The sequence below is a fragment of the Candoia aspera genome, chromosome 4 (assembly GCF_035149785.1).
Source record: "Candoia aspera isolate rCanAsp1 chromosome 4, rCanAsp1.hap2, whole genome shotgun sequence".
NCBI classification, from domain to species: Eukaryota; Metazoa; Chordata; class Lepidosauria; order Squamata; family Boidae; genus Candoia; species Candoia aspera.
Window position 1 is genome coordinate 15,941,995 of NC_086156.1, and position 15,790 is coordinate 15,957,784.

General features: G+C 36.1%; 1 protein-coding gene across 1 annotated transcript in view; it reads right to left on the minus strand.

The window, feature by feature from the left end:
- The window catches only part of LOC134496275 (coiled-coil domain-containing protein 7-like), a 66,619-nt gene extending 51,211 nt beyond the window's left edge, over positions 1 to 15,408 (minus strand). Inside the window, exons 1-4 of the mRNA XM_063302012.1 lie at positions 15,337 to 15,408; positions 8,820 to 8,980; positions 5,225 to 5,298; positions 3,733 to 3,807 (exon numbers count right to left, since the gene is read on the minus strand). Of these exons, the coding sequence (XP_063158082.1) occupies positions 3,733 to 3,807; positions 5,225 to 5,298; positions 8,820 to 8,980; positions 15,337 to 15,408 (382 nt within the window). The remainder of the gene's footprint in view (positions 1 to 3,732; positions 3,808 to 5,224; positions 5,299 to 8,819; positions 8,981 to 15,336) is intronic.
- Positions 15,409 to 15,790: the final 382 nt, after the last annotated feature.

Sequence of the window (15,790 nt, forward strand, 5' to 3'; positions counted from 1 at the left end):
AAGGATGTAAGATGCTGGCAAGTACAGCAGTTGATGGATACCAAGGAGATATTTGTAGATTCCACATTGGCTTCACCCATGCTGATGTATCCTTATTCTATACCCATATAAATTAGGATGTCAGAATAGAAAGAAGCATCTGTCATATCAGACCTCCCTAACTAATGAGAAAACATGTTAGAAATGTAAAGTATTCAACCTTGAAACAAATCACAGAAACGATAAAGCAGAACTCCACAAGGGTGACACCTAACTTTTGAATAGCCTGCTGGGGGAGAAATGCAAAATCTGAAGGAGCCATAAGAAAGAATCAGACAGGGTTCGAACAAAAAATAAATTTAATTAAAGCAAATAAACACTGTTAATCATATCAACAATGTTTATTTATTTAAATCAAATTTATTTCCAAAACATATTTCCCAAATACTTAATCATTTTTCGATCATATTAAATATTATTCTTTGATAACTATATGTGGCTCAGATGTTAGAGCTAAATACAAGAAAAAGTGCACACAATTCTCCAGTTGATATCAATGGCTGATCAAATGATTAAGCAAGGGTGAGCAGTCTTAGACCTTTTTGGAGGGCTCAGAAACCACCTGTTCATAACTCCCATTCTATGTTAATACTCATTCTGTTACTTTTAGCTCATTTCTCTAACCTATCAAAATTGTGAATTTTATTTCTGCCTTCTGGGACAGTAGCTATCCTACCAATTTCATGTCCACTGCAAATCTGATAAGCATTTCTTCCAACTTTTGAACTTATTAATTCCAATAGAAGAGAACATATGCAGCTCAGGGTTGAACTGCAGAGCACCAAGGACTCTGTGCCTGGTTGTTTGCTTGCAGACATTTCATTACCCAACTATGTGACATCATCAGTGCAAGTAAGTGTGGGGTTTGCTGCCTGTTTATATATAGTAGCTTGCCCTGCCAGTGTTGGTGGGAGTGTGGTTTTCTCCTAGGTAGTTCCTTGATTAGGGTATTGTTTTCTGTTTGATTGTTTGCCTGGTGTTAATCTCTGCTTATCTGGGTTTTGGCTGCTGGAGAGGATGTGTTCTGGTCTTTTTGTTCCCTTCTTAATTTTTTTTAATTGTCTCTTTTGAATGGCATGTAAATATGGTTTATTTCTATGTATCTATTGATGGCTGATTTATCTGCATGCCAAGCTTCCAGGAATTCCCTAGCGTTTCTGAATTTAGCTTGGTCTCAGATGCTCAGTTTCCCAGTTGAAACAATGGTTGAGTCTGTCCATGTGTTGTGAGATAGGAGTTTTCATCATGTCTTCTGACTGCTAGTTGGTGTTCATGAATGCATTCTGCTAGTCTTCTGCCTGTCTGTCCTACATAGTGGCTGTTACAGTCCTTACACTGTTACAGATGACCCCTGTTTTTTCTTCTTGGGCTACTGGGTCTTTTAGTTTACTTAAGATGTTTTGGCGGGCTTCAGTTGGTTTGTGTGCTATGGTGATGTTGTGCGGTTGTAATAGTCTGTTGGTTGTTTCTGAGGTGTATGGCAGTGTTATCCTTTTCATAGCTTGTGTTGTGCAGTAGTCGGTTGAAAGGTCAGGCAGATTTTGATAAAGTTGTGCGAGATTGGGTTGTTACTGTGGTAATGGAGCACTTGGTTACTGTGGGTTAATTTTCCCACTCTAGTTATTAATAAAATTACTGAAGACTGGAAGACTTAGGACTAAACTTCCTGGCACTCCATTCAGTAACTCTACCCAATCTGATAAGGAACCATTCATGAGCACTCTTTGAGCATGGATATTTATATAATTATCATGCCATCTAGCCCTCACAATTTGCATCATGTCCTAGATAGAGTACTGAATTAACAGCTTTGCAGAAGTCAAGACATTTAAAGCATTCCAACAATCTATGAAGTAATTTACCTAATCAAAAAATGAGATGTTAGTTGGGCAAGATATATTTTTGAATATCTATGCTGATTTATGATAATTACTGCATTATTTTCAAGATACTTGCAAATCAATTTTCTAATGATCTGCTCTAGAATCTTTCCATGCATTGATGTCAGACTGATTGGTCTATAATTCCCAGGGCCTTTTTCCCTTTCCAAAGGTAGGATCATTAGCTGTCTTCCAGTCATATGGCATTTCACTACAGTAGTTTGCCAACATTTCTCAAGGGTAATACATGTTTGCAAAAAAGCAAAAAACAATTGGGATCAAGTACATTTTTTTAAATTCAGAAGATGTTAAAGATTAATATACAATTCAAACCAGAGACTTTTCTTTTGGGACTGATGGACAAACAGAAAGATTCCGTGGAACTTTCTTTTTATATATGGTAATAGCAGTGAGGCTTTTATATGCCCAAAGACAGAAAGATTCAGCATTACCTACAATGGAAGAATGGATGGTGAAGCTGATGGTGAAACTGATAGTTTTGATTAGAGAAAAGACATTGACTAATTTTAATGTTACTTAGAAACCTTTGGACTTTTTGCCTGAAACCAAAAAAATTGAAATCATGCTATCTGGATTTGATAGTAATGGACAATAGAATTAATGAAAGCTATGTTGTAAACTTAGACTAAGAGTTTAATGCAAATGTATACTTATATCTGTAACAAAGAAGGTCAAAAGTCATTTTTTTTCTGTATTTTCTTTCCTTTTTCTTTTTCTGCACTTTTAACCTTGTTCTCTTTTCTCTTTTGTTTTCTTACTTTACTTTTTTCATTTCTGGTTGGCTTTTATTTTTTATCTTGAAATCTTAATGAAGTTTAATTTTTAAAAAAGGGTAATACATAACGTTTGATCAACTAGATTCTTCCTTGATCCATTTGTCTAAACCAGTACTTCCCAAACTTTTTCCTTCATTACTCAAAATCACTTATCAGAAAGTCCATTTTACCCAATGTAGGTAAAACGCTTTAAGTTAATTTAAATGTCCCTGTTGTGATTGGGTATTTGGTTCATGTGTCATTACCCAAAGAAAAACCACTTTTACTCAATTTTACTTCCCACGTTTGGGAAGCACTGATCTAAATCATACATCTGGTGATGTCATTACATTACTATGCTGCTCCCTACAGCTTCCCTCTGCACGTGGAACATTTTTTCCTACATTTGCGCACAGTCCTAACCTGGGATTTTATTTAAATCATTGCAGTGGCCTAGTTTGGACATAATGCTAAGCTATAATGTCTGGTTTGCACATGGCTTAAGCGTTATGTGTGAACCAAGTCTTTGTGTTACATATGGAGAGAAAAAGGAGTAGTATCTTATGCTGATTGATGAACAAGCAATGCCACATTCAGATAACCTCCTTACTTCAGTACTTAAAATGCTTATCCATATTCAATTTTTACCAGTTATCCCTTTGGGGTTTTTTTAAGCATGTATTTATTTATTATAGCCTGTCTGGTATACTTTACTGTAGGGAATCATTAATGCTAAATTTCAAAAACCCAACCCGATCAGTCAGTTTTTTAAATTCCATAGTTTTAACTTAAATCCAAGTTAAATTCTTAGAATTTAAAGTAGGTACTGTAGGTTGCATGATGAGCTAAGATAGCCTTTCTTAATTTGGTATTTTCCATGTTTTGGAAAATCATAAATAATAATTATGGTTAAAAGTTATGTTAGCTAAACTTGCAGCCTAACAATTTAGAAGGAACTGATTTGGGACAGTTGTCCTAAGATTTCAACTATATGCTTCTCCATGTTTTAACAACATTTTATATTTTGAAGCACTTACGTGGTTGTCCTGTGTCATCCTTGAAAACCTCTACCATATTCAACACATCCTCAGTTGCATGTTTCATAGCAAGTTCTAAAACAAAGTATTTTATAACTGTTTAGTTAAAACTGTATGTCATGATTCCACACGTTATAATTAATTCATAAAAAATACAAAAAGAAAAGACTTCCCCTGTAGTCCTGATTAAATCCTCTACTAGGTTTGACTATATTAAATTTTCTATTTCTGAAAGCATTATCAGGTATCTAATACCTGAGCAATGATTCTAGGGCATTACTGATAAAAGCTATCTTATGAATAGAAAGCAATTCTTTTCACTGCTAGAAATGCACCAAGAAAATCCCAGGTCTCCATTGAGAAATTTCTTAGTACTGGGACTTTTTGCTGTATGCTAGGAACTTCTATGAAAATGAATAGAGAGAACTGATCTTGGTGCTTTTGTTGTTTGGTAACAGATATGTCAGTCATACAATAGGGTTATCACATCCGAACTTTTGCAATATACTCTGGAGAGGTGGTTGTTTACATAATGTTCTGACATATTAGGGGGCACAAATTCGTTCTATCTATCTATCATCTATCTATCTATCATCTATCTATCTATCATCTATCTATCTATCTATCTATCTATCTATCTATCTATCTATCTATCTATCTATCTATCTATCTATCTATCTATCTATCTATCTATCTATCTCCTCTCTGCAGTAAAATTGAAGATATTTAGTTAAAGCAGTTGTACTTTCTTTAGTTGTTGCCAGCAGGGGTAACTAGCTTTAAGAAGTGTTTCAACTTCAAAAATAATTTAACTCTGAGGTTTTTATAGTATGAAAGTACAATTCTCTGGAAGGTATTAAAAGTATTTGTAATCTCTGGAATACCATAGGGATGCCCAACCTCACCTATTTAATTCATTTACATGTAGAAATTAATAGAAGAAAAATCATGGGGATTCTATCTCTCCAAAACACAGTTCTTTCTATTCCTAGGAATAGCAATTGTTGGTTTCTTTTCTGCAAATGCTCCTGTGCCTCTAAGCTTGTATCAAAGAGAAAGTTATCAACTAAAACATTTTCCAAAATATAGATGCAATGCGAAAGATGCATATGCTACATTTATGTAAGTGATGCTGCAACTGCAGAGCCCTACTGAAGGAGGGCAGTAATCCTAGTTCATGCATAGCATTTGTCCGAAATTCCATTTCTTCTATACCATGCCTCTATCAAATATTGTTTCTTCAAGACCATTTATTCAATTCTGTTTCAGAACAAAACTTTAGAAATATATATAAATTATACAATATGATGTAATTATGAAAACAAATGATAGTTTTATTAGGGAAGCATAAGGTTCAAATACATAAAAATAATACCTATTTTTCTTACAAATTATCCATTTTCATTTTTGTCCACATTTCCCAAACTCATTTTCCTTCTAACAAAAATTATTTTCTGATGCATTGGCGTCCATGGTAAATCAGAATTCTTACCTTCAACTATATTTTTTGGATCTTTTTGAGAGGGAGGTGTTGGGCTTACTGCTTTTTTCTTTTCCTTCTCAGATCTACAATATTGGTAATATTAAACAAAGATTAACAAATTCAATGTCAATTGAAGGAAAGTTCTAAAAAATTATTTCTACCATGTCACAATTTGTTAATATTCAAAGAACAAAATCCGATCTTAGTTAAGACAATGTCTTAATATAATGGGCTATGGTAATTTGATTATATCTTATATAAAAGACGTAATTCATCTTCAGTGCTCTAAGAACAAACACCAAATAACAAAGGAGCCAAAATATTGTTTAAACTATTTAAAAATATTTTTGGTAATTCTTGTTGTCGGCTCATGTTATCATGTTATTTCTGACATGTTGTTATACTTCTTAAAAAATAATGGATTTCCAGTGTTGTTTTCAAAACTAGTTATATCATAAAATATAATGTTCAGAATAGCGAAAGCAATGTTAAATCCCAAGCTGCGAGTCAATATGAAAATGATTAGAGAGCTGGAGTAGAAGAAGAAAAATTTAATCTGAAATAAAATTCACTTCAGAACTGGAAGCCTACTGGATAACTGATAAATCAGTTGTTAGTTCTTCTCTGTAGCAGCACCTGCCCTCTGGAACAAGTTTTCCCTCAAGATCCAGATGGCCCCCCACTCTGCTGTTGTTTAGAAGAGCCATAAAGAACTAGCTCTTCACCCAGTCTTTGGCGAGGGAAAGAGAGACCCCTTGCTTCATCACACTTGCCATTTTTTATCTTTATCTTTTCTGTTTTATTGATTGTATTAAGTTTAATATATTATTATTATTTCTCCGAGAAACTTAATTCTCTGAGCTGCTGGGAGAAAAAAATGTAAATATCCTTAGAGATATATAAATAAATTAAAAATGTTTTCAAGTTCAAGGAAACCAAGAGCATGTTATCATGAGTCTTGACTAGGGGTTTCCTTGACGTAAAGTCCAGTCGTGTCCGACTCTAGGGGGCGGTGCTCATCTCCGTTTCTAAGCCTTGGAGCCGGCGTTGTCATAGACACTTCCGGGTCATGTGGCCAGCATGACGACTCGGAACGCCGTTACCTTCCCGCCGAAGCGGTACCTATTGATCTACTCACATTTGCATGTTTTCGAACTGCTAGGTGAGCAGGAGCTGGGACGAGCAACGGGAGCTCACCCCGCCGCGCGGTTTCGAACCGCCGACCTTCCGATCGACAGCTCAGCGGTTTAACCCGCAGCGCCACCGCGTCCCGAGTCTTGACTAGACTGTAATTAATCAGCAGACCTATATATGCTGTATATTACATTTCTTCTTTCTTTTATAATTGTAGAATACTAATTGTCAAAACTTAAGGGACCAGAAACTCTTAAATCCAGTTTGTCATAATACGCCTTAGAGTGGTGATATCATAAATGCTAGGGGCAATATACCACTTAGAGCAGTGGTTCTTAAACTGTTTGACCCAATTACCCACTTTCCCAATCTCAAATAATGTCATTACCCCCACCCCCAAAGTGTTGTTTTACACAAGTGTCCCAACAGCAGCAGTGCCAAACTGGATCCTCAACTCACAAACAAGCTATTACAAATTGCTCCATTATCCCCAGGATATGTCAGGACCAACCCAAGAACGACGAGTCAGTGCATTCAAAACTCCAGTTATTTATCAGCTCTCACCATACAGACAGAACCTTGCCAGACTAAAGCTATCCTAACTAACCGAAAGGGAAATAACCAGGGAGACTCTAGGGCAGGGCTATTCTAACCCTCTTTGTCTCCCTGCCAAGGCTCTCCAGACTGCAGTCCTCTTATCTCCTTGGAATGCGCTCCCTCCTTCCTGAGAACCAGCAGCAGCTCTGAAATCCACTACAGGTTATTACACCCAGTTTAAGAACCACTGTAGTGGCATGTGGGAACGACCTCGGTAGACAGGAGGAAGAGACGCAGCCTAGGCAACCGTCATGCAAAAAGTATCTCAGCCCACAGAAGGAAAAGGGATGTGGGAAGCATTTCAGAAGGGACCCTCCCTAGTTCTCTTGCAAGTAAAAATAAAGGAGGGGAAAAGTGCTTTCAGACTTGTAAGATTCTGTTACTGTAATCTTACAACAAAGGTAGTGCTAGTACTCATGGCTTGTGCTTCTTGTCTGAACAACCTCAAAGGGCTGACAACCACTGATTTAGAGCATTGGTGTAAGTTGCTACCTTTGTACTGTTATAGTGAAAGTTTATATAATTGGTTTGTAGGAACGTAAACCTATGCAGAAAATACTATTTAGTATGGACCAGTCATACTGATATAACTGATAATCTGTGGGAATGGGGGCAAGAGTATGGACAGAGGGAAGAATATTCATCCTATAATAGTGTTGCCGCACGGATGTCATGGAGCTTGTAGGGGAAAGGATTTGAGAGGCCAGTTGTAGGAGAAAGGACAAGCAGGGGAAGAAACATCTGAATATTTGTGATTATTTTAACAGAAAACAGAGGGCTATCTTGACTATGATAGTGTTATGCATATTTTGTATCTTGGGGGAAACTAATATAATGTACATGCCCTGTGGCAGCCTGCATGAGCTGGGTGCTCCCATGTGCAGGCAATATATAGCTATTGATGGTTGGAATAGCTCCAGATAGTTGTATACCAATGGTGTTTCTAGAAATAAGCTGAGAATACATTTGAAATTATTAATCATTACACTGTTGCTATACAAATCTTGTCCAATTTTGGAATAATATGTGTTGTTTTATAAATCACTTTTGAATTATTTACTGTATGTATGGGAATGTATGACTACTATCACTTATTCTTCTACATATAACCTCAGCAACATCTAGTAAAAGAACGTAAACTATGACATCATTGGTTTTATAATTCTTGCAGAGAACTGTTTCCCTTTAACTTCCCTATTACTTGCAGAAGTCAGAGAAACAATGAACAAAATATGTATTATGCATTTATTTATTAGAGAGAGCTGAAAGAGACATAGAACTTAAAAGTTATACAATTAAACTCTGAAGGGGATACACTGTGACAGTGCATAAGAATCTTTGGATTACATCATCTTCAAGTAAACAAAATACTATATTTGTAAATACAGTATTTTGTTATTTTATTTTATAGTATTTTGTTATTTAATTTAATTTATTTGTAAATATAGTATTTTGGAGAGCTAGTTTAGTCTAGTGGTTAAGGCAATGGGCTAGAAACCAGGAGACTGAGAGTTCTAGTCCCACCTCAGGCATGAAAGCCAGCTGGATGACCTTGGGCCAATCCCTCTCTCTCTCAGCCCAAGAGCCAATCAGGCGTGGTCGGAGAGTTCTAGTCCTGCCTTAGGCATGAAAGCCGGCTGGGTGACCTTGGGCCAATCCCTCTCTCTCAGCCCAACTTACCTCACAGGGTTGTTGTTGTGGGGAAAATAGGAGGAGGAAGGAGTATTGGGTATGTTTGCCGCCTTGAGTTATTTATAAAAATAATAAAGGCAGGATAGAAAATAAAATATAAATATTTTCTATATAATAAATATATTTTATAGATTTTATTGTTACCATAATTTCTTAAACATAACTTTCACAGTATTCTTACTGTTTAGGTGTAGGAAGCTGAATAAGTTTGGGTAGTTCTTGAACACGGCCTTTTAGTTCTTCAAGTCTTTGAATGCGATTCAGTAATTGATTAATATTATTTGTTATGCTTTTATCTGCTAGAGGAATTTCCCAGTCTGGCGTAATTTTTTCCTCACCCACCTGAAATATAGTTAGATAACAAAATATTAACATAATCTGTTACATATTAACAGAAGTTTTCTCAAATAGCTTGAAAAGAGCACAACATTTGCTGTTTCAAATAATGTACTCTGTATATCATTATACTAGAACTCCCTATATTAAGTTGTAAAACATATAGCTTGAAAGCAAAATTTCATACTTTTAATTATGTATAATAATAATAAATATTTAAAATATTGTGTTTTCCTCAAAGGAAAACTATTGAATAAACTAGAATAAACCAACCTACCAACCCCTTAAACATAACTAATCTACCAATTTCTTAAAATCAACTAGAAAATATACATTACTGGTAATGAGTAGGAAACCCAGATGAAAGTGGAAAGATTTTATTTTGGAATGGTCTCAGTTGAGAGCCAGGATATGCCAAGCTGGATGGAAAACAGAGAACTTACTCTTGTGGCATGTGGTTGTTTTCTACTGTAACAGGCAATGAGAAAGAGGTGGGATGGAGACCACCATAGCACCCCTCGCCAGTGCAGTTGGAAGATATACTAGAGTTGCTGTAAGTCAGGCCAAATGCAAGAAGCCAAAAGCAAGGTTGTCAGTCTTGGGATCCCCTGGTGGTGGCCTGAAGCGGCACATAGTGGCTTTGGTTGTTCTAGGCCATGTAATGTATTTTCCTGGGGTGCATGTGGAAGAGTCGTGGAGAGATTCCTAACTGTATATGATCAGCTATCTTTGTCCATCTCCCTTTGGCCATTACAGTTGCAGCTAGGCACAGGTGCTGTATTCTCTCCCCAGTGAGAGAGAGGAGCAACAAAACGGGACAGGTGAGAGAAGTGGAAGGATTTTTCATAGGATTATTAGTGAGAGAGGGACACTAGAATATTGAAAAGGTGCATATGGAAAAGGCATTATTAGGTGTCTGGCAATGTGTAGCTTATGTGCAAAAGTGGAAGGAAGACCTAATGCACTAGCTAGAGTAGCCTTAATAAGTTTGATCATGGGTAAGTGCCCACATCTGAGCTAACACCGTAACAGTAAAAGCAACAAAGTGGCAATATTATTGCATTTTACTACATCAGTAGTCTGTTGTCCAGTGGTGCTATTTAAAGTAGTCAGCTCCGTTAGGGAAGGATAGGGAAGAATATCTCTAAGAAAGCCACTGTTGTGTATTTACAGAACATTTTGCTGATAAATTTGCTCAAATTCACTTGTGTCTCGATTCTATGAGTACAATCCGATGTAGTAACTATTTGCTCTAGGATTAATTTCAGCCTGTGGATTCTGATGATGTGGACAGGGTTCTCTGTCGCATGGTTTCCACCACCTGTGACTTAAATCCATGCCCCTCCTGGCTCCTTCAGGTGGCTGTGGTGATATGAAAAACTGGATCCAGGAAGTGGTTTATGTCTCCTTGAGAGAAGAGACTGTACTGGGTTCTTTTAAAGGGACTCTGGTAGATGATCTTGGTTGAGAATTGGGGTGGGGAGAGCGTGCGCTTCCCAGTCCTACTTGACTCCTCAGTGGCATTTGATATCATCAACGATGGTATCCTTCTGGACCACTTGTAAGGGTTGGAGGCCCTGTTCTGCTCCTCTCTAAAGAGCAAGGTGAGGGTGGGAGAGGGAATCAGCCTAGTGGGAGCTTACCTGTGGGGTCCTATGGGATTCATTCCTGTCCTAACAGTCAGAAATCACGCTGAGACGAGGAGTAGATCTCTAGTGTTTATTACTGCTACATAAAACAGAATCCTAACAAACTGAAGAAGTGTGGGAAAAACCCAGACAGATAAACCCCAAAAGTTAAGGCGGGTCTGATCTGTGTCTCTTTGAATGGCTGCTTAATTCCTCAGCACTACGCATGCGTTTTCCACCCTGGATAAAGGCCCCCTCCCGCTCGCCATCAGTACTCATGACAATTCCTCTCAATTCTAAAATCTACATGAAACTACTAGAAGAGGTCATAGGTTGGTTTGGGGTGTGGTATCATCAGTAATGATGAGGATATCTTTCCACCCCAGGGAGGTCCATGGAAGTCTTAACCCTCTGTCTATAGGTTGTGAGACCCCAGTGGGACAAAGACAAAGAAAAGAGTCCTTAAACCACTTTCCTACAAAGAAAATGCTATCTCTCCCTATTTCCAGGATAATAAATTGATAATGATTGAAATTCTAAATTTTCAAACTGATGGAATCATGCGTATAGATAACCCCACCAGTGAAATAGACTAGTCTCATGATTTCCACTTTCCTTTGAACACCCTTGCAACCAGCACATAAGGAAATTCAGTGGAATGGGGAGGAGAAGCCTGCATGAAGAGGGAGAATATGCAGAATTTGTCTCCCTGCTTCTACAAGCAGAATTCTCAAATGAATAAAAAGGGACCTTTTTGAATAAAAGGATCCCTTTGGTTTACAAAAGCTAATTTATGAAGTAGCCAATAATGAAGAGAAAATAATTGCAAAAGATTTAAAAAACACTTTTAATTGCATTGATAAGATTAATCCTGAATTTCTGCTGTGCCTACTCAAGTAATAAAATCTAGGCCTTTTATTGTGTCCTTCTGTTTAGTATTCTAAAATTAAACAAATAAGAAACAGCAAAATAAGAAACAATTCATCACATGGTTACATGTTTCTAAACATTTTCTATTAACTCTTATCAACCAAAATTCCAGGTTTACCTCTTCCATCTCATGGACCTCCTTTTCAAACCACTTGAGGAAATAAATAAATAAATAAATAAAATTAGACATTAGCAGATTACGTTTTTATGAAATAAAATGTATTTTAAAATTACATATAGAAAGTTTCTTACCTTAAGCAATGACTCTAATATCTAAGAAAGAAAATATACATTATAATTCAACACCAACTTTATTTATAACAATTTATATATTTGTTTTAATAAACATGCACTTTTCTAAATTCTTCTAAGGATGATTTTCTTTAAAAATTACTATTAAACTGTTATACTCTTTATAATCAAAAAAGTTTACTCTTAATAACACTACTTGTATTCCAATTTAAAGGAAAACCATACCTAGACAGGTATAAACTTTTGCATTACTCTGTTTTTCATTTTTCATTGCTTATGTTCTATGCAACTTGTTTCAGTTGTTTTTTCACAACTGGCGGCATCAAAGCATCCAAAACAGTAGATGACTAAGAATATAAAAAACTTTTGTCACAGATTTTGTTCAGAGTGAATTTAGATGTTTAACTCCCAGTAGATCCATGGCAGGATAACTGCTAGCAGGAATGAAGTCCTGCTAGCATTAATTTAATCTTTATTAAATGTCCAATTTACTTTTTAAAGATGGATGAAGTACCTTGACTGTTAGCTTTTTCTTTCATTCAAAAATAAAATACCTCAGGTTGTTCTAGGTAATTCTTCTCAGAATAGCCATATGTTCCTACAATTTATTCCAAAGTGACCTATTAGAGAAGGTTTTGTGTGCATAAGGAGATTGAAGAGAGAACGGGAATAATCCCACCCCCCAAAATTACTAAATAAAATCACTTCAATTCATACAAATTGTCAATTGAATGGAAACCTATACCTTTTTTTCCCCTATAGAAGAACATACAAAATGTATTGCTTACTATGTGGAGCAAAACCCTTCCACAAAATCACAGCTTGCATATAAGTAGCTTGCTCACTTATGTACTACCAAATAAATCAGTTTATTAAATTTTCAGGGCAAAATGTGAACAGAATGATAAAGGACTAGCATAGAACTAGTTTTATAACTTCAACAGTAGCATATTGAAATACTGGATAATTCTGAAATTGCTGTATTTAAAAAATGTACATGTTTAAAGCCTAAGTGAAAGGAAGATAAATTTCACCTACAGACTAAGCAATGACAATATTATCTGGATACTACATGACATTTCTATAATGAACCATACAGATTTTACATTACACATCAAAATGTCTGCCTGGAAGCAGCTGAATTTAGAATAAAAATTATTTAGCATATTGCCAAGTTCCTACAGCAGCCAAGGAACATGGCAAACAGATTAAGAGCATTGGTGGCCTAGGCATTTTATTAAACAAAAAAGCAAACACTGAAAGCCTAAAAGCCCGAGTAACCCTGATACACATGCATATGAGAGCAGGCAAACTACCCAATTAGATGAGGAGAGCAAAGCAGAATAATGGATAGTAAAATGACAAAATGGTCAGGTTTCCAAATCATGCCTCCTCATGTTAACTTGAGCAGAAGGGTTTTCTATCACTAGACTTTTTAGCCAGGTTGATTTTTGTATTTTTGGAGTCCCCTCATTGCAATCAGAGGGTGGGAGAAATAACCATGTGCTTACCAGACTACTGAAACAGAAGGCTGTTCATTCTGGAGCCTACAGCTACTGAAAATACAATTTCTCTGGCAGTGAAATTATCCTTGATATAAGTGGATCTCTAGGCAGCTATACCTTTACAGGAAGAGAAGCATCTTTCCACACTTACTCTAAATTTCCAACCACAAAAACTGGAAGTTACTTTTATATACAATATAGCAGAATTTTTTCATGTATAGCAAAACATCACATTTAAAGGTAAATAAAATCTTACATTTATAATATAAATATTAGAGTACATACTTGTTTTTCTTCACGAAGTGCATTTTCTAGCTGAGTCCTAAGTTGTGAACAACATACCAGGAAAGAAGTCATATCTTCATAAACTTCCTTCCAATGAGAAAGATATATATAATATATTTATTTTAAAAATATTGCTTGGGAAAACTGTTCCTTAAATTTGTATTAATTTCATTACAATTCTTATTTTTTTATTTTTTAAATCAATTTAAGGAATTCTCTCATTTACCTGAAGTAATTATAGCTTTTACTTATTCTATAACTAAGTACATGAAGAATGAAAGACATGAGCTAGGATACAATCCTATGTCAACTGAAATGGTAGTTTCCAGTGAACAAATGAGCTATCTATTTGCCAAAATGTGTATGTTGCATACTCTTCTGATTCTAGGTGGTTTACAACAGATAAAACATTAATAAAATCAAAAACGCATTCATAAAAACCAAATAATAAGCAGAACATCTAAAAACTATAAAGAAAGGCACAGCTGCCATCAAACAAGTTTAAATGTCCCATTAATAAAAACTATTTTCATCATCTTCTGAAACATCATCAAGGTAGGGGAACTACTAAACTCAGGGGGAAGCTGCTCCAGAGGGGGCTGAGGAGCTTAATCTCTAGATTCCAGACCTGATTTTTTGGGACAGGTAGCCAGAGAATCCTCTCCCTTAGAATATATAAATTAGGCAGATTCTATATGAAGGAAGTCCTGAAGGTAACAAGGGCCCAAGCTGTAAGAGGTTTTATAAGCATTCACTTGAACTTTGAAATAGAAGCCTACTGCTAACATATGTAGCTGCTGCAGAACAGGTGTTAATACCACTAAACCAGTCAGAAAACCGATTGCTGTATTCTGTACCAGCTTTAGCTTCTGAGTTGTCTTCAAGAGTACTCTCACATACAGCCTGTGGCAGTAGCCTAACTTAAAGATGACAAAGTTGTGAGTTACTGTCTTCAGTTCCTACTGGCTCAAGAAAGGATGCAACCAGCAGACCTGCCAAAGTTGACCAAAGGCTCTCCTAGCCAGTTTCCATCTGCTGTTCCAGCAGAAGCCAAGAGGACAGGAGAATCCCTAGATTGCATACCACTTCCTTCAGGAGAAATGCTGTCCCATAAACAGTAATATATGAAACATTCATGATACCAGGTTTCAGCTACAGCAACACCAGCTTGCTGAAATTCAGTCTGTTTCACCCCATCTAGTCCCTCACAGCACCCAGTCACCAGGTTTGGATTTCTACCATGTCTCCTTTCTGTCTTGGGTCAAAATGTAAAGCTGGCTATCATCAGTTGATACCTAACCCTCAGCCTCACTGTGAAAAATCTACTTTTGAACGAAGCACTAGAAATTAATTTAATGTTTTAAAATGTTAGTTCTACTTTTTTAATAAATAGTTATGTATCATTTTACAACATAATCATTCAGCACAAACTACAGCTAGTCCTCATTTAGCAACTGCCTTGTACAGCAACCATTTGCAGTTACGAGAGTGATGAAAAAGTAACTTTGCCAACAGTCCTCGCATTTATGACCTTCACAGGTCTGTAAAGCAAAAGAAAACTAAAATAAGATCATAAGCAGAATCGTGATTTCACTTAGCAACCACTTTGCTTAACTATCAATTTGCCAGTCCCAATTGTAGTCACTAAATGAAGACTACCTGTATTACGTCTTTTGTTACTTCTCATTAATATGCAGTTAGCCAAAAACCAGCATCGTTAATGGTAAATTGAGGCCTATTTAAACAGTATATAGTTATTTACAGGTGGTTCTTCTTCCTCCTCCTCGTCTTCTTTTTCTTTAATTACACCTTCCGTTATATAGACACTTTCCATTGTATGTACAATCTGCAAAATGTTCCAAATAATGTTATAATCTCTCACTAGCAATGCTTCCTATTTGCCTAATGTTAGAATCCTAGGTCATTAAGTCTTATCTAAGGTAGACTTCTCTTTTTCTTTAATTTTAATAACTTTTATGCATTTGTGTTCAACAATCTGTAGTTTTCAGAATCTGTAACATTATAAAAGTAAAACTGCCTCAAGTCAAGGTTGGTCACTGGTGATTAAATATACATGTTCATGATGTTTTCTTGGCAATGATCCAAGGGTGTTTACCATTTATTTCTTTATTTATTCAATTTATATAGCCACCCATCTCACATTTGTGACTCTTGAAGGCTTGCAATTAAAACATAAACAATACCAAAAACACAGA